The 27,477-nt window shown below is 45.9% G+C and overlaps 1 protein-coding gene across 7 annotated transcripts in view; it reads left to right on the top strand.

Annotated features, from left to right (window-relative positions):
- PHKB (phosphorylase kinase regulatory subunit beta) overlaps positions 1–27,477 on the top strand; it is a 1,358,073-nt gene that overhangs the window by 1,110,739 nt on the left and 219,857 nt on the right. For all 7 annotated transcript variants that reach the window (XM_086945119.1, XM_086945122.1, XM_086945118.1 and 4 more), the window contains 2 exons: positions 5,298–5,380; positions 5,483–5,573. In XM_086945119.1, the coding sequence (XP_086801245.1) occupies positions 5,298–5,380; positions 5,483–5,573 (174 nt within the window). The remainder of the gene's footprint in view (positions 1–5,297; positions 5,381–5,482; positions 5,574–27,477) is intronic.

Below are 27,477 nucleotides of genomic sequence, written 5' to 3'. Positions count from 1 at the left end.
AAAGGCCGCAGAGCGGTCCAGGAGGATTAAGAGGCAGGCCTGGCCATCGTCTAGGGATCTATGTAGGTAATCTGTGATGTTCAGGATTGCAGTCTCCATTACTGCAGCCTTTCCTGAACCCATATTAGGAGGTGTTGTGCTTGTTGAATTTTTCAATGTGGGGGTTCAACCCTAAATATGGTGTAGGCGTAAACCAAGGCTGAAAGGAGCTTAATTATGGCCGCAGACAACTGGGTTGGGCTTAGGATGTCTCATATGTTAAACATTGTAGCTTAATAACAATTGAAATTGATATGTAATATCACAGCTGTGAAGAGGCACCCCCTTTGAGTGGCATTAGAATGTGATCCTTTGAAATACCTGGACTTGTCTCTACTAGCCTACGCAAGTGAAAAAATGCTATTCACTACACAGGACCCTATCATTAAGGCAACATTCATAAAAATGGGCCAGTATGGCATAATAAATCAGTACAGAAAGAGAACAGATCGGTATTCTGGCAGCGCTGGCACATGAGTGGCTTAACATTAGTATGTCAGCTGTACCAAGACATCGACATTAAGTCATTTCCTGATCTCAGATCAAAGGGTGGCGGAAAGTGGCTTATCATTGGGAGCATCAGCCGCTACTACCCTACCATGGGGCTGTTTGAAGTTAATTACATACACGTGTTAGGATGTAATGTTGTCTTCCCCCATCCCTTAAATCATCCTCACCCTTCAGCCTCAAGCTGTTGTTTCTTCCCTTTACCCGTTTCTTTCCTCCTCTTTATAGAGTAAGCATTCTCCCCTTGACTCGATTTTCATTGGAAAGAGCACACAATTGTTTTGTTTTATTGTTTTTCTTTATTGGTGAAACATCAATGGAGATCAAAATTGATCACTGTATGTTAATTCTTCTTGGCTTTTATTTATGCGCAACACTGTTATCTGCTTAGGAATTAAGTAACCCTGTTTGCTCTATAAATAAATATTACACTTTTTGAGAAAAAGAAAGCTACTCGGCAGCAAGATTCCCAAATATCAGACCACTTTTCTTTGCTTGATTTAGTTATTCTGGAGTGGAGAGCCTTGCACAAGAAAAAGTATGGAACACTGCCTGTGTATGGGCACCACTTGCTTCCCCCAAAACTACAAATGCAGAAAAAGAAATCGGGTATAAAGATGCACCACCTCCCACCAAGCTGGCCTCTCACATCACCCAAATGCAGTATTCTAACTGGGTGGTCGATCTGCCAGATGTGAACTGTACCCAGTAGTATATTTCCCCGCTATGTTGCTGCTAATCTATACCTTGGAGGAGTTAATGCTGGTCTCCCTGATTCATGAGGTACTGTTCAGCGTATCTCATTAACTGACAACCTGTCTCCTCTGGATTATTCCCCCTCCACCCCCATCTCTGGAAAAAATAAACTCTCACATAGATTGGTCAGATGTATCTGGTCCGTCTGAAGAATATAATATGCTTCTGGAGTTGCCAAATTCCTCCCAGCTCCCCTTGGATCCCAATGCAGGCTTTGCGTCAAAGCTCTGATATGTTCCTAGATGTTCTGGTGTGATGCTGAAGACTAGGGAGTTCCTCTGAAAACGGAGCTTGCATTACTAGTGCATCTTCCACCATCTCTGGTGCAGCTGCTGGCATTCCTAGTACAGCCCTTGAGCCCCACTGACCAGTACTGGACACATTTTTCCCTACCTGTACGGCACTGCTAATTCTCTTCTAGTTTCTGGTCTGTAATCATCTCCTAAAGTCTTCAGTTGGACGCCCAAGTATGGACGCCACTCCTTTGGATCCATACCGCTGATCTCCTCCCTGCAAGGATTGATGCTTGTGGAGTTTTGGCACCAACCCTGAGAATGCTACCGGGGTCCATGAAGGCTTCAGTCTGAACAGAAGGTACCATGCAGTTATGGCTGTGCTTTAGAACTGATAACCATTGAGGTCCTTCCACTCCCACTATAGAATTAGGCTGTTTATAATGTGGTGGCCAATTCAGCCCTTCCTCGAAGCCATCCATGGCCATTGAGTCCCGGACTTCAAACAGGTTGAGGTGATCTCGAATGTGTTCTCTGAGAATACAGTCTCAAAGTCTGTGGGCCACAAGTACCAGGTTATAAAAAACACACAAGTATTTGCCTTTGGGAATGTGTCCGTATTCTCTGTTGTGATGATACCCAGTTCTCCCAAGGGCCAGACTATGTCTTGCAATATTTTGGATGAAAATGTACTAGTAGGGCTGTCAGTTCTCCAGCTACACTTCAGTGGTCTCAAAATGAAGCATATGCTGAGGCAAGGAGGCTGCTAAGCAAAAACTGTGTATGGCCTAGGACTTCATCTATACTACAATAAGTACCATGAATTCAGGCATGTCCCTATGCCGGCAGTTGTTGCTTATCTTCAGCCCTTAAGCCAGTTGCCAATGAAAAGGTCATATGTCTGCCTTCTGATCTGCAGAAAACTACTGACGAAGATCAGCAGGATTACAAAATGGCCAAGTCCCCACTCTTCAAATCAGCAAAGACCTTCCTGTCTTTTAAGACCATGTAGTTCTTTCACTCCAAACTCCTACAAATGTCCTAGTCATCATTTGAAAAGCAAATGCTTCAGGGTGAAGAATATGCATGTTTCTCTATTTCAAGAGGCCAAGTAACCACAATAATTTCTCTGGGAACCCATTGTCACTCTTGGCCCCCTTCAGGAGGCACATTCCATTATTCTCAGATAGCCACCGCTCAGAAGAAGAAGCTGAACTCTCTCTCTGCCCCAGTCAATATCCACAAAACCTCTAGAGGGGGTGAAGAGGCTCTTTGCTTTGGAACAATAACACTAGTCCTTCTTGGAAGGAAAATAAAATCCACACCAACAAGTAATTCAAAATGCAAACTTTGTCTAGGTCTTGTCTGCTGCTCAAAACAATGACTGGCGTCTTTTCATGTACCTGGCCTGATGAAAACGCAGTGTATCGTTGTTTCTTATTGTGGGATACCAACTACTACCAGTACTTGGCATGCCAATGGGTTGCAGTTTTGTCCACCCGGTCTCTAAGGCAATCCTGGCTTCGGTGGTGGTCATTCTGTGGCCGAGGAAGGTACCTGCAGCCCCCAACTGGTTATTTTTCATTAGATCACCGACAAGGGAGGCAGCTGAGTCTGCTATAGCCTTGACCCTCATTACCTAATACAGTTATTTATTCTCACAGAAAACTATCCAAAATTCTCCCCTGTGCCCACCAAAGAATGCATTCTATTGTGACAGTTGTGGACACATCATTTGTGTTTTTTTGTTTTGCCTGACAGTTGCCTTTGCCTAAAATGGTGGTTCACTCCCTGAACATTGAAACAGTGCATCATGTCTGATGGGATCAGAAACTTCCTGGGACTACAGGCATCCTGCATAGGGCTGGTACCCCATGCATAGCTCTATGTGCAGTTCTTACAGCGTCACCTGGGAGAGGATTGCGCTCAGTGTTTGGATGACCTCTTCAACCTTTGTCTAACAGTAGGATGGTGGGGCACAGTACCAACTTTTAGATGGGTGTCCTTTGTGCCGGTCCTGTTCATAGTGAATGACCTCAACGGACTCATCAGAATGCAGGTGGTGGGATCTCTGCTGGGCACTCTCCATCATTGTCTTATGGCTTTGTCACGTCACATTAATGAAAGCTAATTCATTTTAGAGCATTTCTAGCCTTTCTTTCATTGCAGCTATTTAAAGGAACATTTTTTCGCACATTCAATACTGTGCCCCTTTCTGTGGAACTAATCAAGTGAGCACCTTCTCTGTCCGGGTCTTCTGGTCGATTGCTGACCTGTGGGAATGGCCATTATAGCAAAGCATATTACTATGAGTCTCCCACTTTGTGGCAAAATACAACACCGGAGTAGAAAGCCGAACCTGGAATCTCCAGTACTACACGAAAAGAAAATCCTATAAGCCCTCTATTCTATCTTCAAGACCTCTGTTTGTCCAGATACGAGATGTACCGAATGTGCCTATTTGATGGCGGTTGGCCGAGATGCCTAAAAGATGTGTAGATGTCAGGCAGGATGGGGGCTCATACGTGCCTCCCTTTCAACTCATACCGAGAATCAGATTAAGTATAGCCTATCTTGTTTCGCCTTCCTATTAGCTGTTGCTTGGACTCCTCAAGTCTTGTTCTCCAATCTCATCCATCTAATGAAGAAAGACCACATATCCCTACTTCAGAGGAGAGACCCCCCTGTTCTTAGACGAGGGAAGATTACTGCATCCTTCCTATCATTGGTCAACATGGAGGCATCATATAGCGTCTTCTGCTTCACAGAGGACCTGGGTATCATATTCGCTAGATATCCGATAGCAAGGAATATTAAGAGAGGAAATGGCTGTGATCCCGTCAGGTGGCAATATTGCCAAAGAACATCAACCCACTCATTTGCTTGGTGGATGATCCTGTATATTTTTTGTGTAACTTGTGTAAAACACAAGTCTTTTTTTTTTATTTTTTTTTTACTAAGAACTGTTCATCCTGTTCCACCAAGATGGTCCTGAGCTGTACCACACTTTTGATCCAACAGTTCTGTCAGACTTCCATGTGAACAAGGGGTTAATTCATTTGGCAGAGCATAGATTTTCCAACATTGACATGAGGTGCGCTGCGCGTGATTGCGTTATAAGACCAGTGACCACCATTCAACCAACCATCCTACTACCATTTGGGACCTTGGAAGGCAACGATGCCGGCTGAGTGGTTTGTAAAGGCATATTTTCCAGAGGAATAAGAGTGTGCATTGTCGCGGCTGCACCCCGCGCAGGTACCCGGGCACGCTCCACTAGTTAAGGGGACTTCAGTGGCATTCTCCAGATATGTCATTGTTAGATGCTTGCCATGTGGCTACCTGACTTAATCTACAAACATTCTGCCAACATTATAGGATTAAAACGTCGACAAATACTTTCATTATTTACTTAAAAATGTTAGGATGTTATCTCGGCTAACCCACTTTTTCCGATGACCTGCAATTTGTTTTTATCTTTGTGGTACTTTTAGTTTCTTGTGTATGTGTGCATACTGCATAAGGAACCTTGCGTGCCTGCTGAGTCCCCCGAGTCTGTATATTTCTACCTATCGCAGGTGTTTTTGCAATGATGATTGACTACAACCTTATTAGGAATTCAGAAATAATGTTCAGCGGAATCATTTACCTTTTACCTAACGTATTGTGCAGCATCGCATTAAGCATGAGGTATAGCAAAAGGAACTGCTCGTTTTACTGTGATCTGTATTGATATTCATTGACTGTTATCTACATTCCCAGAATGCACTGCAGTTCATTAAGCAGTACTGGAAAATGCACGGACGCCCATTGTTTCTGGTCCTAATTCGGGAGGATAACATCAGGTGCGTGCATGGCCGTCATGGCCGCATATATGAATTATTCAGCATTGATAGCATCATTTTCCAAAGTCTAAAACTGCTTCTTTTATTTTTTGGGCACTCTAGGGGAAGCAGATTTAATCCCATTTTAGACATGCTGGCATCCTTTAAAAAAGGCACGGTTGGAGGTGTGAAGGTGCACGTCGACAGATTACAGGTATGTTTGATGTTACAAATGGTATATTGTAGGCCATTTGTAAAGCTCTTACGTCTCCATGAATTCATTTCAAAGCACTGGTTGGTCTTTAAATGTTAAAATGTGTCTCTGTAGCTTGCCCTTTCAAAGAATGGTGCTTTCAGGTTGCGTCAGAGTGCAGTGATATTAAATGTGTGGATGGGGCTGCAGACAAATTACTTGGTTATGTTCCATGTTTGTCGACCCACTATCTAGCGTTATTATAATTTCCTTTTTCCTTTCCTGGGGCGGGGTGGGGCTTGACTGCCAGAGCAGGGCAGGGGAGGAGTGGCTTGCCCACTCCAAAGTGCACAATGAGGCTTTGACCTGCCTTCTCAGGCCGGCCAAACCATCATGCGCACTTTGCATGTTCTGCACCCAGGCTGCATTAAAGCCTGAGTGCAGAACATTCTCCAGGCTCCCATTCCCTGCCTGAGAGCCGGTCCAAAGCGCTGACACCAATCACAGCTCTGCTTGGCTAGGGGAGTCCGGAGCCTGGGTACTTCCTGTCCAGAACCTGGGTACTTCCTGTCTAGGAGCGAGAGGCGGCGGCGACGAGCGGACCGAGATGGGGTGGCTAGTTGGGTGACCTTGCCTGAAGGGAAGTGTTTTTTTTTTCTTCATTTAGAACCCCCTCCTTCCTTCCCATCCACTGCCCCTGGTAAATAGCGACCGCCACTGCACGTTTATAAAAGTGTGTTATTAATACCTAATGCGATATTAAAGGACGCACATCTTAGAGATCACCTTGGGTAGCATCTTTGCGCAAAGTCTTTGCACCACTAAAGGATGACCGTCAAGGATGCTGCAGGCCAAGGGCTGCCATGACAGTGTACACAGAGGGCAAGGGGTACTCTTCAAACCCAAAGACATTTGTCACTTCACCTGCAAGTTACTGTTACACTCTATTCCGCAGTTGTGATTGTCTTTCTTTTAGCTTGTTTTGGTGCTAATTGCGAATAATAAAGACAGACAAACCTGATCCATAGTAATTCAGTTTCTGCTAGAGCATTGCACTCTTCCATTTTACAGTTACAGAATGGATAGTGATGGGGAACGAAGTATGCGACTATTTCTTGACCATTCCATCGTACAATAGTTGTATTTTGTAGGAAATTTGCTCTTTATGTATTGTCTCCCCTAGGTTTTTGTCTTTTATGAACTTATGAATGACTTTTACCGGTGTTATGACTCTGTGCAACCTCCATTCAGTTCGAAAAGAACATTTACTCTGTCCCTAAAACTCGTCTTACGAATTGGCTGCACACCCAATTAATGTATTTAACATTGCATTAAGACTATGGTAATTTGGGTCAGTAATTGAAGACTGAATTTATTTTTCGGACTGGCATTTAATGGCACTCCTACTGTAGGACAATCCGCTTGCCTTCGGGAGAAGGAAGGCTGGAATGGTATCAGCAGTGACCCCTTAACAGGAGTTAATCCTCCAGGAGGAGGACAGTAAAAGTTAGAAATTCAAAGAACAGCCTACTTCTTGGGCTTTAAAACTATTCTTGCCCAGAACAGCCCTAGACGTTCTATCTGTGCTTTCTGCAAGAAGGAAAACCAGTTTCAGCACTGGCAGAGATGAGGACACCTCATCTCCAAATGGGAGTGGCTGAAGGGAATGACAGGATTACACAATTTTTTAAAGAAAATTAAGATACTCTATGGAATTTGTTATTGGACAGATGTAACGTGGGTGTCAAAAACGCTTCAGAGGGTAGGCATATAAATGACAAAAGAGAATAAAGTGCAAAGTGCTTTGCTAGAAGATATTATCACAGAGGCAGCTTGGCAAAGGTGTACTCCAGTCAACATCCCTAGGGAAAGCCATTAATAAATGTAATGAATTAAAACTGAACCTTGTAACATAAAACATAGATTCATGTTAAAAGTTGATGTCAAATAACATTTGAAGCTCAACGATGTTCTAATTTTGTTGTAGTTGGCGCAACTATAAAATGTTAAGGCCTGAATACCTCTTTCACCTGAGGCATGACATTTTGCTTTATAGTTCTCCGATTAAAAAATAGCTCTGGTCTATAAAACTCTCTTTAATATAATTAATCCAAGGGATCACTAGAGCACAGTGCTGGGAGAGACAATCTTGCAACACATCTTTTGAGGGAGAAACTTCCATTTCCCCCAGATGCTAATCCAAAGTAACAGGGGGTCCAACTTGATATTATCTTCCATAGAAGACAGACCCACCTCGGAGTGACACATAAATGGGGGAGAGGATTGGGGGACGACCAGGAGTCTTTTTAAGAAATGTATTCTCGACCTTCTGTAGTGGACCCGCATCCTTGTGACCCCAGACACCAGATCCACATGATACTACAGCAATGCATTTACTTTAAAAAATATAATATTGAACTATAGTCCAATTGTGGGGTTTTAATTGATCTAAAAGTCTGCATCCATTATGAGGAAGAGTGAATAATTCTCTGTCAGTTTTGAGTTAATCATTTCAGAATGTCTCTCGAGATCTTTTTTTCCCTTTAGCCTCTTAAGTGCTGCGTCGGGGCATTGGCCGACGGCAGCACTACCTCCCCAGTGCTGCGCACATCCATTGGACGTCCATTCAGCACTAGTTCCAATGGACAGTGCAGCACTGGGGAGGGATATTTGCGCCGCATCTAAGGTGTTAACTGTATGTTTGGAAAGCAAGTGCACAAGAAAGAAGTAAAACGTTAGCATGAACAAAGTTACATGTAACAAAATATTCTTGCTGCACAGACCTGCCATCAGGACACCACCCAACAGCGGCTGGACACCATAGATAATTAATCTGTGCATATATACCTGTATGATTCCCACAAACACATCTAGAGTTTCAGGGTGTTTTTTGGCGATTAGGGGCCAGATGTAGGAGCCGAAATACCGGTCGGTAACGGCCGATTTCGGCCGTTACTGACCAGTATTTACAATTTGGCATGTAGGGGCCCAATTTTACTGATTCGGTAAAGTTACCGAATCGGTAAATTTACCGAATCGGTAAAATACCGAATCGGTATTTTTACCGATTCGGTAATTTTGAGATGTAGGTGGGACTCTTCTGAGTCCCACAGGCCTTACCGAATCGGTATTTTACCACCCAATCCAATTGGGTGGTAAAATACAGATTCCAGGTGTGCATGCACATGTGTGCATGCACACCTATGGCATGTGACAGACAGACATGCCCTTAGGGCATATCTGTGTGCCACATGTCACACATGCCTCAATTCGGGGTGCTATAGGGTGTCAAAGTGACACCCCCTGCACCCTTGCAAAATTCGGTATTTACCGAATCGGTAAATACCGATTCGGTAATGTCCATTGATTCCTATGGGCTTCAATGCCCATAGGAATCAATGGGCATTACCGAATCGGTATTTACCGATTCGGTAAATACCGATTCTTACAGAATCAGTAATTCAATTACCAATTCTATCTACATCTCCCCCTTCTATTTTACCGATTCATAAATACTGAATCGGTAAAATTCGGTATTTATGAATCGGTAAAATATACTTACCTACATCTGGCCCAAAGTTGCTAAGGTGCTGCCAGAAATCTCGGGGACGTGCACAAGGGAGCTGCATTTGGCCATATACTTCACAGTTCTCGTTGCAATATCTCATGTCCTTGTCGCAAGCATCCACAGTAGGAGAGGGAGCGTCGCCACAGTGGGGGCTCAGGAGTCTCTTTGCTCGTAGCAGCAGGAGGTCTGAGTATTTTCAGACAGCTTTTTGGAGGTCTTCGAAATATGGTAGAAGTGCCATTGATGGGGGCTGGTTTCATCTGAGCCCTAGCATAAGGGACACGTCACCTAATACTTTTTCCCAGTAGGGTAGAACTGGGTTAGAAAAAGTCTGCCTCAGAATATTTGCATTGTTTGCACATTGCTTCTTCCTGAAGTCTCAGGTCGTGGAACTTACTTGGGGGTTAATACGCCATATGCTGATATTTATAATGTACACCTCTGTGACACCCGTATACAGAAACCTTCAGTGGCAGCCACCACAAACAAAAGGGTCGGGACGGGTGGAGGGAACGTGGCAGGAGTTGCGCGCGCACAAGTGGGTGGGGGTTCCTTAATAAAATGTTAATAAAAAAAAAAGAACTTGCCTCAAGCCTCCAGCCGCCTCCCTCGTCGCGCCTCCTTGCCTCTTCCTGCTCTCAGCAGCACCTGAGACAGACTCGCATCCAATCACAGTGCTGCAGAGCAGCACAGGTCTTTGCCTGAGCGAGCTGAAAAGATACTCGTGTCACGGAGTCTGTGGGGTTTCTCCAGCAGCCAAGCTGGAGAAACCTAAGTGCGCATGTGTGTTTTGGGTGGCCTGAGACAGCCGGTCAAAACACATATACGCACTTAGGGAGTGCACATAGGACTCCTCTTCCCTCTCCTGTGCCCCGGCCCCACCCCTCCCTACATTGCTGGCTCACAACCTGAAAGGAAAAGTAAAACAATGCTACAACATTGTTTTAATTTTTCATTTGCTGGCTATGAGCCAAGCAGTCGGGCGACGCTCCTCCGCCATTGTGGAGGAGCTGCCGCTGGAAACCTCATCTGTTTACTGACCGCAAAACATCCACTGCTTGGCTGTCCTCACTTATCCAAGATTCGCCTCCCATTTTAACTTATTTTTAATTGTTGCTGTTTAGCAGACATGGACATGAGGTAGAGTTTCTATCTAGACCATGTGTTGTGATTCAGGTGCCACTATAAGGTGCGATAGCTGAGCGACCTCAGGTGTCTTCCGGGGAGAAGTGGGTATTGTGTTTTTAGCATTGCTTTTGTTCCATGGTATAGGAATGCATCCAGTGGGGTACCACCATAAAGTCCTAGGGATTCTGGTAGGGAGATAAAGAACCCATCATAGAATATCTTCCCCATGAGTGTGCACTTTTGGGTACAGATGTTAAAGGTATCAGAGGGTTGTCTGTGAGTGCTAAGTACGGAGAGTATAGCTGTAGTAGGCCATAGTATGTCATTGGAGTTTGCCATGCCTAAGTGGTAGCGGCCACCAAATTCCTTTCTCCCAGCATTCAAGATGTATTCTTAATATGGTGACTGGTAATGGAGTGACACCGACAGTATCCACCTCTACGGTGATTTGCTGGGGGAGGGGGGCAGCGTTGAACGATATCAGTAGTAGGCAAATTGCACCGGCACACAGCCATAATACAAGGATGTGTCCAGCACCTCAAGACCGCCTTCCCAATATGCGTGAATCAGCACATTTTGCGGTATATGGGGCTGTTTGACCTCCCAGATCAACCTAGTTAGTTGTGTTAGTAGGGAGCGGAAGAGATGTCTGGTCAGATATAAAGGGATATTGTCAAATAGGTATAAACATTTCAGTAACGCTACCATCTTTATCAAGGTGATTCTGCCAATTATCTTGCGAGGTAATTTTATACACCTGTATACCTGGTCACTTAGATTAGTTAGAGCTTTGCTGTAGTGCTCCTTTTGCAGGTTCTCAGTGTCCACATGGACATGTATATCCAAATATCTTACTGAGGTGGATACCCCTTACAGCAGATAATCTAAGTAAAATGGCTGTGTGGTTTTAGTTATAAGAAATACAGTAGATTTACTCCAGTTTATCTGTGATCCAGGTATATTTTCAATTCTTATGAATGCTCTAATGATGGATGTCCGGTTCAAGTCAGGGTTCCTGACAAAAAGAACAATATCAAAATAGAAAAGAGCACCCTGCCAGAGTAAATTACAAATGGTCCTCCAAGGGATCCAATTCTGTTAGAGGAGAACAGTATCATCCGCGTATAATGATCTAATAATGCTGCGTGTCTTAAAGCAGAGACCCTTATGGGCATGATGTTGGCGGATCATGCAGGCAATCGGGTTCATATTTATGGTGAACAGTGGGGACAGAGGACATCCCTGCAGTTATTCCATGCTGTATTTCTATTGCTAGGGATATCATATAATTGATTAGCAACATTGCATGGGTCAGGTGTATAATATCTTTATCCCAGAGATGACAGTCGGACTTAAGCCTATGCTGCTGAGGATTCTGAAGAGGTATGGCCATTCCAAGGACTATAGGGCTTTAGCTGCATCGCGTAATATAGCCCTGGCACAGATTGCCGGATATGTTTGGTGTAGGAGGGTGAATATTGTATACAGGTTAAACGATGTGGACTGACCCGGCACAAAGTCAGCTTGCTCCAGCAGGGCAGTGGTGGGCATAAGCGGTAGTAGCTAGCTAGCCAGTAATTTAGCTAAGAGATTGTCTGTATCAATTGAAAAGAGTGGTCTGTAAGAGTCACATCTAGTTGGGCCTTCCTTTATTAGGAACGCTTCCCAAAGTGTATCAGGTAGATGGCCGGAGTTGAAGGCCTCCTGATAGACCTTGTAAAGGTGTGGAGCTGAGATGGCAGGAAATTCTTAATAAAACTCGACTGTGAGGTAATCTCTACCTGGTTCTTTGCCATTTGCCATGATGTGTATAGTGGTTATAATTTCATCCTCAGTAATAGGCCTAGCTAGGTGTTCCCCGTGCCCATTTGTAAGCCAGAATAGCTCTAGCTCATCTAAGTAGCAATCTATCAGGGGTTGAGGTATCTTGTTTGCCGAGCTGTTTAGGGTTACATTGAACTAGCTAATTGCATGTAGTATAATGCGCGCAGGTCCTTGGTTTTTTGATCCAGTGATGTGTACTTTGACTATTTCTGAGGCTTCCCATAGTTTGCCTATCACAGCCACCAGCAATTTGCCTGGGGATTCGCTCTCCCCATATCTATGTGCGGTATAATATTTTCGCATGAAATTAACTTCTCTGTCTGCTTTTTCATGGTATTTGTGTAGTGTCGTTTGTATGTCACTATACATTTGTGGATTTGCGTTGCTATGCTGTTGCCTATTCGAACTGCAAATGTTATTCTTGAGTGTTGTTAATTTACCGCCGATGGATTTAAGTATGCAAGGCACTTTAGATATGCATATGACCCTCATGTATACCTTTAAAGCCTCCCATATAGTTCCAGGGCTAGGCACTGAGACAATATTATTATGGAAACACTTGACAATCACTGTGTGCAATTCTAATTGAAATGCCTCATCCAGCAAGTCATCTGAGGGTAAGAGCCAGAATCTGTGTGATAGCAGTCTGTGGGGATTGATAATGCGAGGTGGACAGGGGAGAGGTCAGACAGTCTGCGAGCAAGTTGTTTAATATCAGTCACCCATACTCATATGTTTTTCATTTTCATTTGTTTTATATACAAAGTGCAAACTCGACCTAAAGGTATTGGAGCACTTCACATGTGCACCAGTTACGTTACACAAGGGCACATTTATTTTTTTTGGCAGACACAGGGAGATTAGCTGATTTGCCCCGAAGCACAGGATGTTGAGCCAATGCCAAGACTCAAACATTGTTCCCCAGCTCCAAATTTGGCAGCTCTGGTCATTAGGCCACATCTGCTCGCCTTCATGGTGAGCCAATACTCTTACTGTGACAAAGTGGGGTGTTCTGAAGAACACTGGTCTAAATCCCTAGTGTCTGAGTTGTGGAGTCTTGAGAGATCTACAAGTTGGAGGTGAGTTATTGATTGCTGCAGTGATTTGGCTGCCATGGGCAGAATGTATTTCGTACTCAAAATCCTGTCAACCCAAGTGTCCAGGACCAAGTTAAAGTTCCCCCTCCCCCCAAAGTGTTGGGACCTTATGATTTGGGATTGACTAGGCTAACTGGTCAGCTCTCTAAGCGGCTTCACATTGTTAGATAACGCCCATCCAGGTCATTGTAGATCTGCTCCAGTGAGAATAGTGTGCCCTTTTTAATTATAATCCCCACATCCCTGGCATAGCTAGAGTAGAAGGCTAAGAAACAGTATGTGCTCCATCTAGCCACGAATCAGATTAGATATTATAACATTGCATATTTTATGCCTTTGTATCAGAGAGTCCGTTTTACATCTGAAAATGTACATCTGCTTCCTGTTCCACTGCAATGAATTCCAGGTAGATTGTTAAAGTTGCTCCCAGATCATGCAAGGAGCTCTTTTTTCTCATCATCTGGAGGATCGTGTCCCAGTCCCTGAAGCTGAGAAGTTCTGCTATGATTGGCTGAGTTGGGGGGCTCCGGCTGCAGAATTGGGGCCATGTGATAGATATGCTGTCTTGACTAAAAACATGTCAAAAAAACTGGCCTGGTAGACTAGTTCAATCAGCAAGTTTTCAGAAAAGTAATCGCGATCGCTCATGTTTGTACATTCAGCAACACCCGGAATTTGTATATTATTGTGCTTGGAACGATCCTCCAAATCTTCCTTTTTCTCAGTAGTTATATTCATCTGGTTTTCTATTTGTAACAGCGCTGGAAGTGTCATTCTCTAAATCGTAGGTTCAATGCTCTGTGTCATCAATCCTAACTTCTAGCAGTCTGTGTGTTGTGTGAGATGGTCTGGGCAAGATGTGACCTTATCAATTTTAATTTCAATGGATCTCAGGCTGGCCTTTATTTCCATGAGCCGTTGTGTTTCCACCTGTACTTAGTAAGTCCGACTCACCTGCTTCCTTCATCTAAGCAGTATTTGCACGCCTTAGCAGTCATCACTGCTCAAAGACCAGTGTGCTTTGTTTGTGGTTACCTTGGCCTTTGTTGCAGTGATTCAGTTGCCTCCTTTGGCGTCCGTTGTATATTTTTTAGCCAAATGGAGAGGTATCTTCCAAGATGCTATACAGTAGGCTCATGTTTGGGCACTAGTTGGGAAGATAGCACCCAAACCAGTCCAGCCTGGAATGGAACACAGTCCAGCAACACCAGGACACAACTGGCTATCATGACTGAAAAGATCTATAGCGCTACGACCTCCGAATCCACACCTGCCTCTACAGCAATATATTACTGTCTTATAGAGGGCCTCCCCCAATGCCCAGCAATGTTTTTGGGTGTCAAAAGCCTCTGCAGAGATGCACAAGAGGGCAGTATGTCAATCTGTCCTCCACGAGGGAACACCTGCCACACCTGTGCTCCTAATGTGTTATAAAGTAATTTAATAGTCTGCTGGGCCTCCAATTACCCATCTCCTTGAACAGTGGTATAACATACTTCCCTTCGTGTCAGGTCTGATCAGTCCTCAGCACGAATCTAGGCAGCGGGCTTCCAGTGGTCTTCGCAGTTGACAGAGTGAGCCTGGGGGTTGGAGTTTGGGGGGGTCTAATGTGCCCCCCTCCCCCAACTCAACGGGCGAGCTGCAAGAGAGGTCTCAGGCTCACAGATGGCCCTTCCAAGGCCTTCCCTTGCAGTTAGGCCGCATTCTGGATATGCTGTCTGCAGCACTTGCATGCAACGAATTTCTGAGACTCCTAGGGCTGGCAGCTATTCCCCACTCCTCCTTACAGCCAATGTCATCCACAAAGCCAGAGCCTGTGTATTAGGACAGGAATTCAAGCGGGGATGCTGAGCTCTGAATCAAGTGGCCATTCCTGAAAAAGTTTATCAGTCGTTCCAAGTATTCTTCAGATCTTCCGTGAAAACTAGTTTAATACATGTGATAATACCCCACATCCTTTCTCAATGTTAATTTTCCTCCCTTTCCCCAGCCTTCCATTGTCTTCTAGTCACATCTGTTTTTTTCCAGTTGTCCCTTCTTTCTATCATCCCACCGTACTTCCTAGAGACACCAATGTACCAACAAATAGTGCCTCTGTGCATTGGATTAAATGACCCTCGAAAGTGAGGTGCTTAAGCGTCCCGGGGACACTGGATTCAAGGAGGAAGGGTTGAAATTCAGTCAGCTCAGTAAGCATTGTGCCCTATGCAAGTGATTTGAAATTGTGTGGCTCGAAGTAAACAGCTCTGCCTCGGGTATCTTCCCTTTTTAGGTCCCGGCTAGAAGCGAGCGAAGCTCGCTCTCGCCAGAGACCTTATTGTTAGCGGCTCAGCTTCCCAGGACGACAGCACTGGCCGCGCGCAAGGCGATTTGCGCCGGCCACGCGCACGCGAACGCGCTGTCCTCCTCGGAAGCTGAGACGCTAGCAATACCTCCCGCTGCTTGCGCATGCGCCGTGCCCAATGGAAGGTTTCGGGCTTACGCATGCGCCGTGCCCATTACTGCAGGACCGGCCGCGGCAGACCCGGGGCTGCGGCCGTCAACGGAGCGCGCGATGACGATGCAAGTGTTTGTTTTCTTTCTTCGGCTCCTCCTCACGTCGCGTGGCCATGTTTGTCCCAGTCATATGACCGCAAAGAAGGAATAAAGAGACAGCCCGGGTGAGTCCTAAGAAGCCGAGCACGGGCTGCTGTGTGAGCAAAGGGCGGCAGTGAGGCCACCGGAGTTTTCCGGGACAGATTTAATAGCGACTAAAAGTATGGCTTGTTTCATATCTAGGCAATATGAGGAAAAATGTAAAAAAGGGAAAAGTCTAAACAATGCATGACTTGGCTATTTACATATTTGTTTGCACAGAAATGCTGAGAGCACTGATCTGATGGTGTCTAGTCTCATTAAATCAATATAAATCAACATCCATTTGGAGGGAAAATAATTAGCGTGCGCTTTGTGAGCGACGAGATCTTACACCAAAGTGTTTAAAAGGAAAGTTGCACATCCCATGAATCTGGTGCCAGTTTCGCTCCAGCATATTGGCCCAGAATCTAGCACATCCCAAACAATGTAGAAGGGCCAGTTAAACTCACATAATCCAGTAGTAAACAGTAGGCCGTAGTTTAGATCCATTTATTAACCCAAGCCATTCAGAGCTGTAGGGAGGTGTGCGCAGGTCTACCTTTTGACACAACACTGAGCAGACCGAAAAAGCTTTTCTAGCCTCAGCAAATGAGGGCAAATGCACATTTCTAATTATGAGGGCTCCTTTGGCCGTGAAGCCTTTCTCTACTCTCGTTGATTAAATGGTCTTGTATTAACAAGTATTGTGGATTTTACGAGGTCACCATGGTACCAGACTCTTGTGAGTGGAGGGACTGAGTGTGCAGAGTAGTGAGTGTGCAGAGTAGTGAGTGTGCAGAGTAGTGAGTGTGCAGAGTAGTGAGTGTGCAGAGTAGTGAGTGTGCAGAGTAGTGAGTGTGCAGAGCAAGTGTGCAGTTGAGTGCAGAGTGCTGTGTATTGGCAATGTTAATGACAATGCCCATTTATTTTTGATTTAAAGAAAAAAAATGTCATGAGCAATGCCAATAGCTCTACCTTTAATGATGCCGAGACCATTGCATTGCAAATGCTTGTTATATCTAGGTGCAATATGAACTTGCATACACATCTGTAGGCTCCAATTTTGTTATGTAAAACAGTGGTACATGTTGAGTTGTTATTTGTGGCACATGGTGTCGATCTAGACAAAAACTCTTAGCTAGGCAATTTGAAAGTCCTCAGAAGCCTTTCTGTGTTGTCCTCTATACGCACTGCTGCTGCTGTTTAAAAATTAATGTGTATTCTCGGATTAGTTTTATCTCTTTGACACTCATGGCTGTTTATAATGTATTTCTAATTCATGAAGGGCGTCCACAGAAATGGAAGTAGCGTCCTTTTAATCTCTCTGAGATTGAACTAGTTTGCCGGTGGGTTTACTAAAGATAAAGCTCTGCCATGATTGTATGACCAAGTATTAAATATTATTCGAAACATGAGGCGCTCTATATCGAATGTAGTTCATCGATTTGAAAACCAAATCATTGGGCATCATAGTCTTGTAAGATCCTGTCATCTAGAACTCTGGCTCTTAACCTGAGGTCTGTGGCACCTACTCACGGGTCCGCATTACTCTGTTTGTTGTGCTTCTCGACTGTTCTATTTGAATCTTGTGTGGCTGGTACAGTTTGCAATGCTTGCCCATAAGTAGTTGAATGTTTGGTCATTTCACTGTTGAGAAAGCCTCACTGTTTTAACCTTTGTAGCTTATTCATGTGGCCCACACTGTTGTTTTCAAAGTCCTCCCGGATGTCGTAGACACGTTTTGTGGTGTGCTGCCATGTGATTCCTTGGTAGGTAGAGAGACTTAAACTCTGCGTTAGGATCACAGTTTGTTATGGCAATGTCCTCTTCTTCCTTCCCTTATGTTTGATAATTGTGCTCTAATTTACTCTGGAATCCACTGTCAGTGGCCGTCTTGATGGTGATGCTTGAATGCTGTTGGTCCTTATTGAATATTCACACCACTCAGTATTTCATTTCATTTGATAACTTTATTTCAGTCAATGACCATAAAAGTGCAATAAAATATGTACAGGCACAGAAATAAAACCATAATTACAGAGATTTAAAAAAGTTATTAAACGTTGGTTATCAAAGATGAGATAAAATGAAAAGTAATGGACCATTATTTCTTGTTAGTAAAAACAGTTCTTCTCCGCCACATGCCATGTAAAAATCGGGAGACAGCAAAAACAATGGGAGGGGCGGTATCGTAGGTTAAAACTCGGCAAGCTTGTACACATTGTCTGAAACCCAGGTTTTTACACAATGGAATAATCCAGCATTTCCGAATTTCGCTATATGCCGGGCAGAAAAAGAAGATATGTACAATGTCTTCCCTACAGTAGTTACAAGCAGGGCAGTTGGCCTCCATCGTTTTGCCCATCTGGATGTCAATGCCCCAATCGGTATAGAGCCATGCCTCAGTTGGATGTATAATTTTCTTGCAAGTGGAGGCTGCACTAAGTCCAAGAACACCTCCGTCCTGGATTCAGCTTTCATCAGTAGGAACTCAGTAGACAGCCTGCCCAGGGAAGTCGAGCAATATAGTATTTTGAGGCTATATGACCTTACAGCCGCCACTAATACAGACCTTTGCGTCCTCGTGCAGCTGTCCTCTGGTGTGTCCCATAGTTGGGGTAGACCAATTTGGCAGAGGAGAGCCTTTACATGAACCAACCAGGGTATGTTCTTATTCTTCAGCTGCCCCCAAATTGCAATGAACTCTGCTCTAAAGGATACGAGCTCCGGCACAGACCAGAGCCTTCTCTAGTAGGGCAGAGGTCGTGCAGCTGCCAATTTGTTAATGGGTTTCAAGCTAAGATCCAAGCGTAGTGGTACGAGGGGCGTGCTTTGGGGAAGGGCAACCAGATGTCGCATGAAAGCCTGTTCAACCTTCAGGAAGTTGCATACGTTTGTGTGTCCCCAAAGTTCTTCAGCGTACAAAGCTACAGACCTGACCTGTGTTTTATATATATCAAGTGCAGGGGTAACTGGTTTAAAAGTTGAGGCTCTGTGAAATCTGCCTATGCCTCCCATAATCTGCGCCAGTCTCAGGGAAGATTTAGAAACTTGGTGGTCCCATGCAAAGTGCTCAGTCAACGTGACCCCCAGGTATATAAAAGTCTTAACTCGCTCTAGGGGAGTTCCATTTTGGGCGGGTGTGCCTCGGGGGATTGAAAATCATAAACTTGGTTTTCTCCAAGTTGACCTCCAATCCCCGCGAGGCACAAAAGGACACAAACCCGTCCAGTACCCGCTTGATGCCCGATGGTGTCCGCGACAACAACAAAGTGTTGTCTGCGAACATCAGAGCGGGCACCCTACCAGTGGCCAGGCGCGGAGCATCGTTATCCCTAACGCCATTAAGTTCATCTATCAGACCATTAACATACAGGCTGAAAAGAGTGGGGGCCAGTACGCAGCCCTGGCGTACGCCCCGGGTGACAGGGAAGCGAGCTGATAATTCCCCGTTCCTCCCACACCTCACCTGTGCATAATTCCCAGTGTGAAGTCTGATTAGGGCATCTAATAAGTAGGGAGGGAGACCAAGTTCCTCCAACACCGTCCAGAGCCTCTCCCTGGGAACCAGATCGAATGCGGTCCGCAGGTCCACAAAGACATGGTAGAGGCTGCCACCCTCTACTCTTGCAGTTTTCCAGTATAGGACCTGGAGCCGGAAGATCTGGTCCATGGTTGAGACCCCTGATCTAAATCCGACTCAGTATTTAAACTGACACAAAACATATGAAATGAAATAAAACAATAAGTGCAACGTTCTAGAGTTTTTGTTTGGGGCCTGCTGCCGAATGCGGTGGGTACCACATACCAAGGCAGCCCAGCCTTAATTCTAACTCGGGCGTCTTCTTCCACCACTCTACATTTCCTGTACCTTTATCTTACTCTTGCAGGCTTTTTTTATCTTTGTTTTTTCCCCTTTGTTACTGTGTTCTGCCTAACTTTTCCACCTTCTTTATTGTCTGTCTTTCTTTCTCTTGCTCGGGGTAAAAGTCTGTCAATGAAAAATCAATACCGGCCCCCAAAAGTGAGTGTCGATGGCTACCACCTGTGTCCAGCAGCCAGATTGAGTTCTGACTGCTCTAAGAACCAAACTTGAACTAAGGAGGCAGTTTGTTTGTTTGCTTTCACTTTAAAAATAAAACTACTGCCTACAGACATTGTACTCGTGAAGCATTGTTTGTGTTTGTGCAGAGACTTCCTGAAACTCTAGCTGAGCAGCTTTGCGTTCCTTTATGAGGCAGAAATCAAGCTCCCAGAAGCAAATGATAAGGACCTTTTCTGCAACGCAGACATGCAATGCTTTTCCTCCAGAAAATACAGTTCGGTGATGTTAGAATTAACCCGTTTAAAACTGTGGACTGATATTAAAGTGGGTAAAATGTATATAAAATATGATTCCCTCCAAATTTTTATTAGGCATCTGTTTATTAATGTCCAGAAAGAAACATTGTATTCACACATTAACTGCCAAATAATTATTTTTATTCCAAATAATTACGAAAGCCAGAGATCAAATTCTCTGGCGTCATGCTGTGCTTTGCATCATATTATTAATACAGAACTAGGTGCAAGTATAAACGACCAATGCATTTCAGGAGAAGCATTGGGAAAGAATTCCAAAAGATGGTCAACAAATTCCTATTTAAAGCTGCAGTATGCTGCATTGCACAAGGGAGGCCCTGGACACTCTTCAGTCTAAACCAGGGAGATGCTCAGTGTGAGAAGTTGGCCTGGTATATGATGCTCACTAGTTCTAGTGATCACCTTGTACCATGCCAAGCAACCCTTATGATGATTGGTTGTAAGTCAACCTTCTAGACCAGCTATCCTAGTGGTAGCGTGGACAAAGCAGTCTTAGGCTAAACTCTGAAAGGCATGTGAAGCAAGCTGTTTTACCATACACAATCCCCTTGAATACCAAATGAAAGGACACCACACCGATATATATTGAAAATATATATATATTTATTAACTACAAATATCCCCTATACTCTTTATGAGCACAGAAGCACAAGCGTTAAAACAAAACACAGTTTAAATACACAAAAGTTGCACAATATGGATGAGCCCTAGGGGCCACCTAAACCATATACTAAGAAAGTGGTATAAGAGATACCAATCGAAAAGGAAGTAGGCCAAGGGCCTTGGGAATCGCTGGAGCTGATCAGGACTAGCAGTGACTAAGTCGGGAAAGGCCCGCGGGACTCGGGTGCAGTGCTTAAAGTGCACGCGTTCACCAATGCATTGTCCATGGTGCGTAAAAGTTACAAAGTTAGTGTTTTAGGAACCTTCCGAGTGACCTAGAGGAGTGAAACTTTAGATACAGACACTAGAGGTGTGTACCAGTGTAGGAACACGGGCGTTGTTGAGTTACCCCACCCACAGGAAGCGGGTGCACAGGTGCGAAGTAGTGTCGGGTTTCGTCACGCAGGTCGATGGTGCTTGGAGCTGAAGATGCTGCAGGCGGCTCGATGTGAAGAGTTCCGGTGGATCCAAGGGTGGATCTGAAGACCTGAAAGCAGAGGGGACAATGTTCAAAGTCACTAGCCAGTGACTACCGTAGAACCAGATTGGAACCAGGCGATGTCTGGTGCAAACAGGCGTTGAGGTGTAGCTTCTCTCAGCAGCCACGTGGACACGAAGAGGTCGAGGACGTCCAGGAGTCGATCACAAGCTGTCCCACGAAGGCTCTAGCTGATGGCGGTGTCGGCAACTTGATCGGAGCAAACAGGCCTTGGCTAATGCAAGCCACGCAGGAAGTGAAAAAGGCTTATCACTCGGACCAGCAAGGTCAGAGCGGGTGCTCCCTTTTACAGGAGCGAGGGCAAGTCTGGAGCAACCAGACCCGCAGTGTAGTTTGTAGATTTCGTCGGCAAGATGGCCGCAGACCACGTGGCAAGTGGCCGGGATGGCGCGTTGAGTGGCACGATGCAAAAGGGCCCCACGCAGATCGTGGAGATGCTGGGGGGCTGATCTTCGGTGCTAGGGCTGCTCGGTTGTGGGGCTTCTCAATCCCCAAAGCACAGCGTCAAGGGTGCCTCAGGTGCTGCACAGTTAGCGTCTTGCGGGTCTTTCAAGAGCTCCGGTCCCATGTCTCTCGGTGCCTCCACGGGTCCCTTCTTTGCAGGGACTGTGGATCGGGCGGTGAGAAGTCTGGGTCTTGTCAGGCTCTGGGCTTGGGCTCCGGCGGGAGGCGGCGGCAAGCAGACGTCGAGTTGCTGGATGGTGCCTGTGTTCACAGGGTGGCCACTCCTAGGCCACAAGGGAGATGCTCTTCAGTCTTCTGTGCAGCAGAATGTCGAAATCCAGTCGTCTTCTTAGTTTCAAGTTGATTCAGGATGATCTGAGGTGCTATGGCACTGCTCCCACTCTTATTCCCAATCTGAGGGGTGGATCACCTGCTAGGTCCCTCCTCTGGGTGGGACCAGGAAGGGGGGCGGTTACACCCCCTTTCCTTTGTCCAGCTCCTCGCCAGGCCTGGGTCTGGAAAGTCCCAGGCCCGGTTTGGACTGGCTTATGCACGTGGACACCTTGTGTGCCCCGGGCATGTCTGATTCTATTCAGCCCTGTCCTACCCAATACACAACATCCTGTCTGGGGTGGTGCTCGCACCTCCCAAGGCAGGAAACCATTTGTCCAAGCCTCCCTCGCTGGAAGGACTCCCAGCAGCAGGAGGTCAGACTTGTGTCTGTGGTGGCAGCATCCATTTTGTGATGCTGAGGCTCTGGTTAACTTTAACCGGGGTTAAGGCTACGTACATGTCGTGTCCCTCTAGAAGGGTGGAATGCTTTCCCCGTCGACAGAACTGTCGAGGGGATAGTATTCCAAATCGTATGACACCTTACTCGACATGTTTTGATAAAGCCAGACCAAAGTTAGCAAATAACCGCAAGTATTATAATGCACTTAAGAGTATATGGTATGGCAATATCCCGGAGCAGCTAAGGGAGTGGTTCCCGACAGCTGCAGACAGGCTCAGCTCATGCTAGAGCACCATCTCACAGATTTCCAAGCACTCTGCCTCCAGGATTGATGAGGCCTTCCATAGGAGTGGCTGATAGGAACATATGTGTCCAGTTTAGGTTAGGTATAGATACACTACACCTAATCAAGAGGTGATTACACCAACTTGCCCCAGCTGAGTGATCAGCCAGTTGTGTCAAATATGGAGGCCAGGCCAGGGGTGGCACAATACATGCTGCAGCCCCTGGTAGGCCTTGGAAACACCTATGCCCTGGGTACCTAGGGTACACTGTTACAGGGGCCAATAAGGTGAACCATTTCCGATTCGTAATGCACCTAGAGTGCATTGGCAGTAATTTAGAGAGAGAACAGCAGGCTGTGGGTCTGATTAGCAGGCCCACAGCCACATTAAGTCATAAACCAGTGAAGCAAAAAGCAAAAATTTGGGGTGACCATAGGATAGCAGACCCTACTCTCCTACACCCCCCCCCCCCCAAACGCAGGGACATTAGACTAACCTTGACCAGTTTTGTCTTCATATTCTAAGTGGAAGTACCTGGAGAGACCATCTGTGTTGCCATGGTCAGTCCCTGGGTGGTGCTCCACTGTAAAGTCCATCACCTGTAGGGAAATGGACCACCTGAGTAGTTTGGGGTTTTCACCCTTCATCTGATAAAGCCATAAGAGGGGCCTATGGTCGGTCTGAATCTTGAAGTGAGTGCCAAACAAGTATGGTCTCAACTTCTTCAGGGCCCACACCACAGCAAAGGCCTCCCTCTCAATAGCTGACCAACTTTTCTCTCTGGGGGTCAGCCTTCTGCTAATAAAAGCAATAGGCTGGTCTTGACCATCTACATTAAGCTGTGAAAGCACTGCTCCCACTCCCAACTCAGAAGCATCTGTTTGGACAATGAACTCTCTTGAGTAGTCAGGACTCTTCAGGATAGGTGCAGAGCACATGGCCTTCTTCAGGTCATCAAATGCCTTTTGACAGTTTACTGTCCACTGAACCTTTTTGGGCATCTTCTTGGATGTCAGATCATTAAGAACTGTCACAATGGACCCATAGTTCTTAACAAACGTCCTGTAGTACCCAGTCAGGCCCAAGAAAGCTCTGACCTGAGTCTGGGTAGTTGGAGGGGACCAGTCCTTGATGGTCTGGATCTTACTCTCCAGGGGTTGAACTTGGCCTCCACCTACAAGGTGGCCCAAGTACACAACTTTACTCTGCCCTATCTGGCACTTTGTTGCCTTGATAGTGAGGCCTGCCTTTTGCAGAGCCTCAAGCACTTCCTTCAGGTGGACCAGGTGATCCTCCCAGGTGGAGCTGAAGACAGCAATATCATCCAGATATGCTGCACAAAAGTCATCCAACCCAGTAAGGACTTGATTCACCAACCTTTGGAAGGTGGCAGGTGCATTTTTCAAACCAAAGGGCATCACCACAAATTGATAATGCCCACCTGGGGTAGAAAATGCAGTTTTGGCTTTAGACTCCTCAGCTAACCTGATTTGCCAGTAGCCAGCTGTCAAGTCAAATGTGCTCAAATATTTGGCTGAAGCCAACTTGTCAATGAGCTCATCTGCCCTTGGAATAGGGTGTGCATCTATCCTGGTGACAGCATTGAGTCCTCTGTAATCCACACAGAACCACATCTATCTCTTGCCATCTTTGGTGTGAGGTTTGGGGTCCAGAAGCCCAGGGGCTCTCTGAAGGCTCAATGACACCGAATTCCAGCATCTTTTGCACCTCAGTCTTTATACAGTCCCTGACGTGGTCAGGTTGCCTGTAAATCTTGCTTTTTACAGGAAGACTGTCACCAGTGTCCACCACATGGGTACACCAGTTAGTCTGACTGGGTGTCAAGGAGAACATATGTCTGTATGACTGCAAAACTTGCCTACAGTCATGTTGCTGATGTTCAGTGAGGCTGCCATCTAAGGCCACACCATCAACTGAGCCATCCTCAGGGTTCTGAGTGAGCAGGTCTGGGAGAGGCCCACTCTCTTCCTCCTGTCCCTCATCTGTAGCCATGAGCAAGCACATGTCTTCCCTGTTAACATATGCCTTCATTCTGTTGACATGGAGCACACTGTGGGGGTTCCTGGGAGTTCCTAGGTCCACCAAGTAGGTAACCTCTCCCTTTTTCTCAACAATTGTATGGGGTCAAGACCATTTGTCTTGGAGTGCTGCTGGGGCCACTGGCTCCAACACCCATACCTTCTGTCCTGGCTGATACTCAATCAAGACAGCCTTTTGGTCATGACAAGCTTTCTGCAATTCTTGGCTAGCCTCAAGGTTTTTTGATGCCTTTTCCATATACTCAGCCATCCTGGAGCGGAGACCAAGTACATAGTCCACTATGTCTTGTTTAGGCTTTTTGAGAGGTAACTCCCATCCTTCCTTCACCAGACATAGGGGTCCTCTTACAGGGTGCCCAAACAACAATCCAAAGGGGCTGAAGCCAACCCCCTTTTGAGGGACCTCTCTGTAAGCAAACAAAAGGCAGGGTAGAAGGATGTCCCATCTCCACCTGAGCTTTTCTGGTAATCCTTTGATCATACCCTTTAGGGTCTTGTTATATCTTTCAACAAGCCCATTACACTATGGATGGTAAGGACTGGTGAACTTGTAGTTGACACCACATTCCTTCCACATAGCTGTCAAGTATCCTGACATGAAGTTGGCACCTCTGTCAGATACTTCCTCCTTAGGGACCCCCCCTCTGGAGAAAACTCCAAGTAAGGCCCTGGCCACAACAGGAGCTGTTGTGGTCCTAAGTGGAATTGCCTCTGGGTACCTGGTGGCATGGTCCACCACCACCAGTATGAATCTGTGCCCAGATGCTGTAGGGGGATCCATTGGACCTACAGTATCAATCCCCACTCTTTCAAAGGGTACCCCCACCACAGGTAGTGGTATCAGGGGGGCCTTTGTGGTGCCACCTGCTTTACCACTAGCTTGGCAGGTTACACAGGAGCGACAAAACTCCTTGGTGTCTTCAGACATGTGAGGCCAGTGAAAGTGAGGGACAAGCCTGTCCCAAGTCTTATTCTGGCCTAGGTGTCCTGCTAAAGGAATATCATGGGCCAAGGTAAGAAGGAATCCCCTAAATTGCAGAGGTATAACCAACCTCCTGGTTGTACCAGGCTTGGGGTCTCTACCCTCTGAATAAAGTAGCCCATCATCCCAATATACTTTATGGGCACCTTGAGCATTCCCAGCAGCCTCAGCAGCAGCCTGCTGTCTGAGAGGTTCAAGGGAAGGACTGGTTAACTGAGCCTGCCCCAAGTCTGCCCTAGAAGGTCCCCCTGTCCCCAGAAACTCGACCTGATCAGGTTCAAGTTCTTCAGAGACAGTTCCTTCAGGGGTCTCAAGATCAGCTTCCTGTGAAGGCTGATCCTCACTTGTAGGCAGTTGGGAAGGCACAGCCTTTACCCTCCTGTTCTTCTTCTTGGAAGGTGCTTGGTCCATTGTTCCAGGATCCAAAACCTGAGGTTCAGAGAGGCACTTTTTGGCCTGTGACCTGGTCACAGCAAGGACATGTGATGATATCCCTAACATCTCTGCATGAGTCCTGTACTCAACTTCTGACCATAGAGAGCTCTCCAGGTCATTGCCCAACAAACATTCAACTGGGAGATCAGCACTAACCACAACTCTTTTTAGGCCAGTTACTCCTCCCCAGGAAAAGTAAACAATTGCCACACTATGTGTAGTGGGGACATTGCTGGCATTGGTCACCAGGTAATTATCACCTGGCATGTATTGTCCAGGGTCCACAAAGCTAGGTGTCACCATAGTGACACTGGCACATGTGTCCCTGTATGCTTGAGCCACTTTGTCATTAATCAAAGGCGTCTGTCTGTATTTGCCCAGATTACTGGGGCTGATGGTAGGGGCCAAATCTATGTCCCCCTCACAAATCAGAACAGCCTGTGTAAGGGTTCTGACTAGGTCAGAATCTCCCTCAGTTCCCAAGGTGATACCCACTACCCCCTTAGTTTGTGGACCAACACTGCTAGCTGTACTAGTGGGTGCAGGTGCCTTAGGGGCTGCAATGTTGGGGGCTCCACCCTTTTTACACTCACTTGTCCAGTGAGAGGTGTTTTTACAAGTACTACACCAGGGTTTTCTTTGACCTTCTTTCTTCTTCTTCTTGGAAGTTTGGGACCCACCCTCTGTATTATTTTGGGGCCTGTTGAAGACTTCTGGTCTTTAGCTTTCTGCTCCCCACCCTTCTGGTCTGTTTTCTTCTGGTCACCACCCTGGTTCTGGTTCTGTTTTTTTGGCTTAACTCTGGTTCTAACCCATTTATCTGCCCTCTTTCCCAATTCTTGGGGAGAGGTCAAATCTGAGTCAACCAAATGTTGATACAACAGCTGGTTCTGACAATTATTTAAAATGTGTTCTCTCATAAGCAAATTGTATAATCTGTAACCTTACTTCCCAGCAACCATCCCTCCAGAGCCTTAGTGGCACATTCAACAAATTCAGACCAGTCCTGAGTCTGTCTCTTCTGGGTGTCTCTGAACATTAACCTGTACTGTTCAGTGGTTAAGCCTAACCCATCAATCAGAGCACTCTTCAGGACCAGGTAGTTTCTACAATCCCCATCACTGACTGTGAGGAGTCTGTCTTGACCTCTACCTTCAAAGGAGAGCCACAAGATTGCTGCTCGCTGCTCCCGAGGGATCTGCTGTACCTTGCAGGCTCTCTCAAGTGCAG

Source organism: Lissotriton vulgaris, chromosome 12, assembly GCF_964263255.1.
Source record: "Lissotriton vulgaris chromosome 12, aLisVul1.2, whole genome shotgun sequence".
NCBI lineage: Eukaryota > Metazoa > Chordata > Amphibia > Caudata > Salamandridae > Lissotriton > Lissotriton vulgaris.
This window is presented reverse-complemented; position numbering and strand designations above follow the sequence as displayed.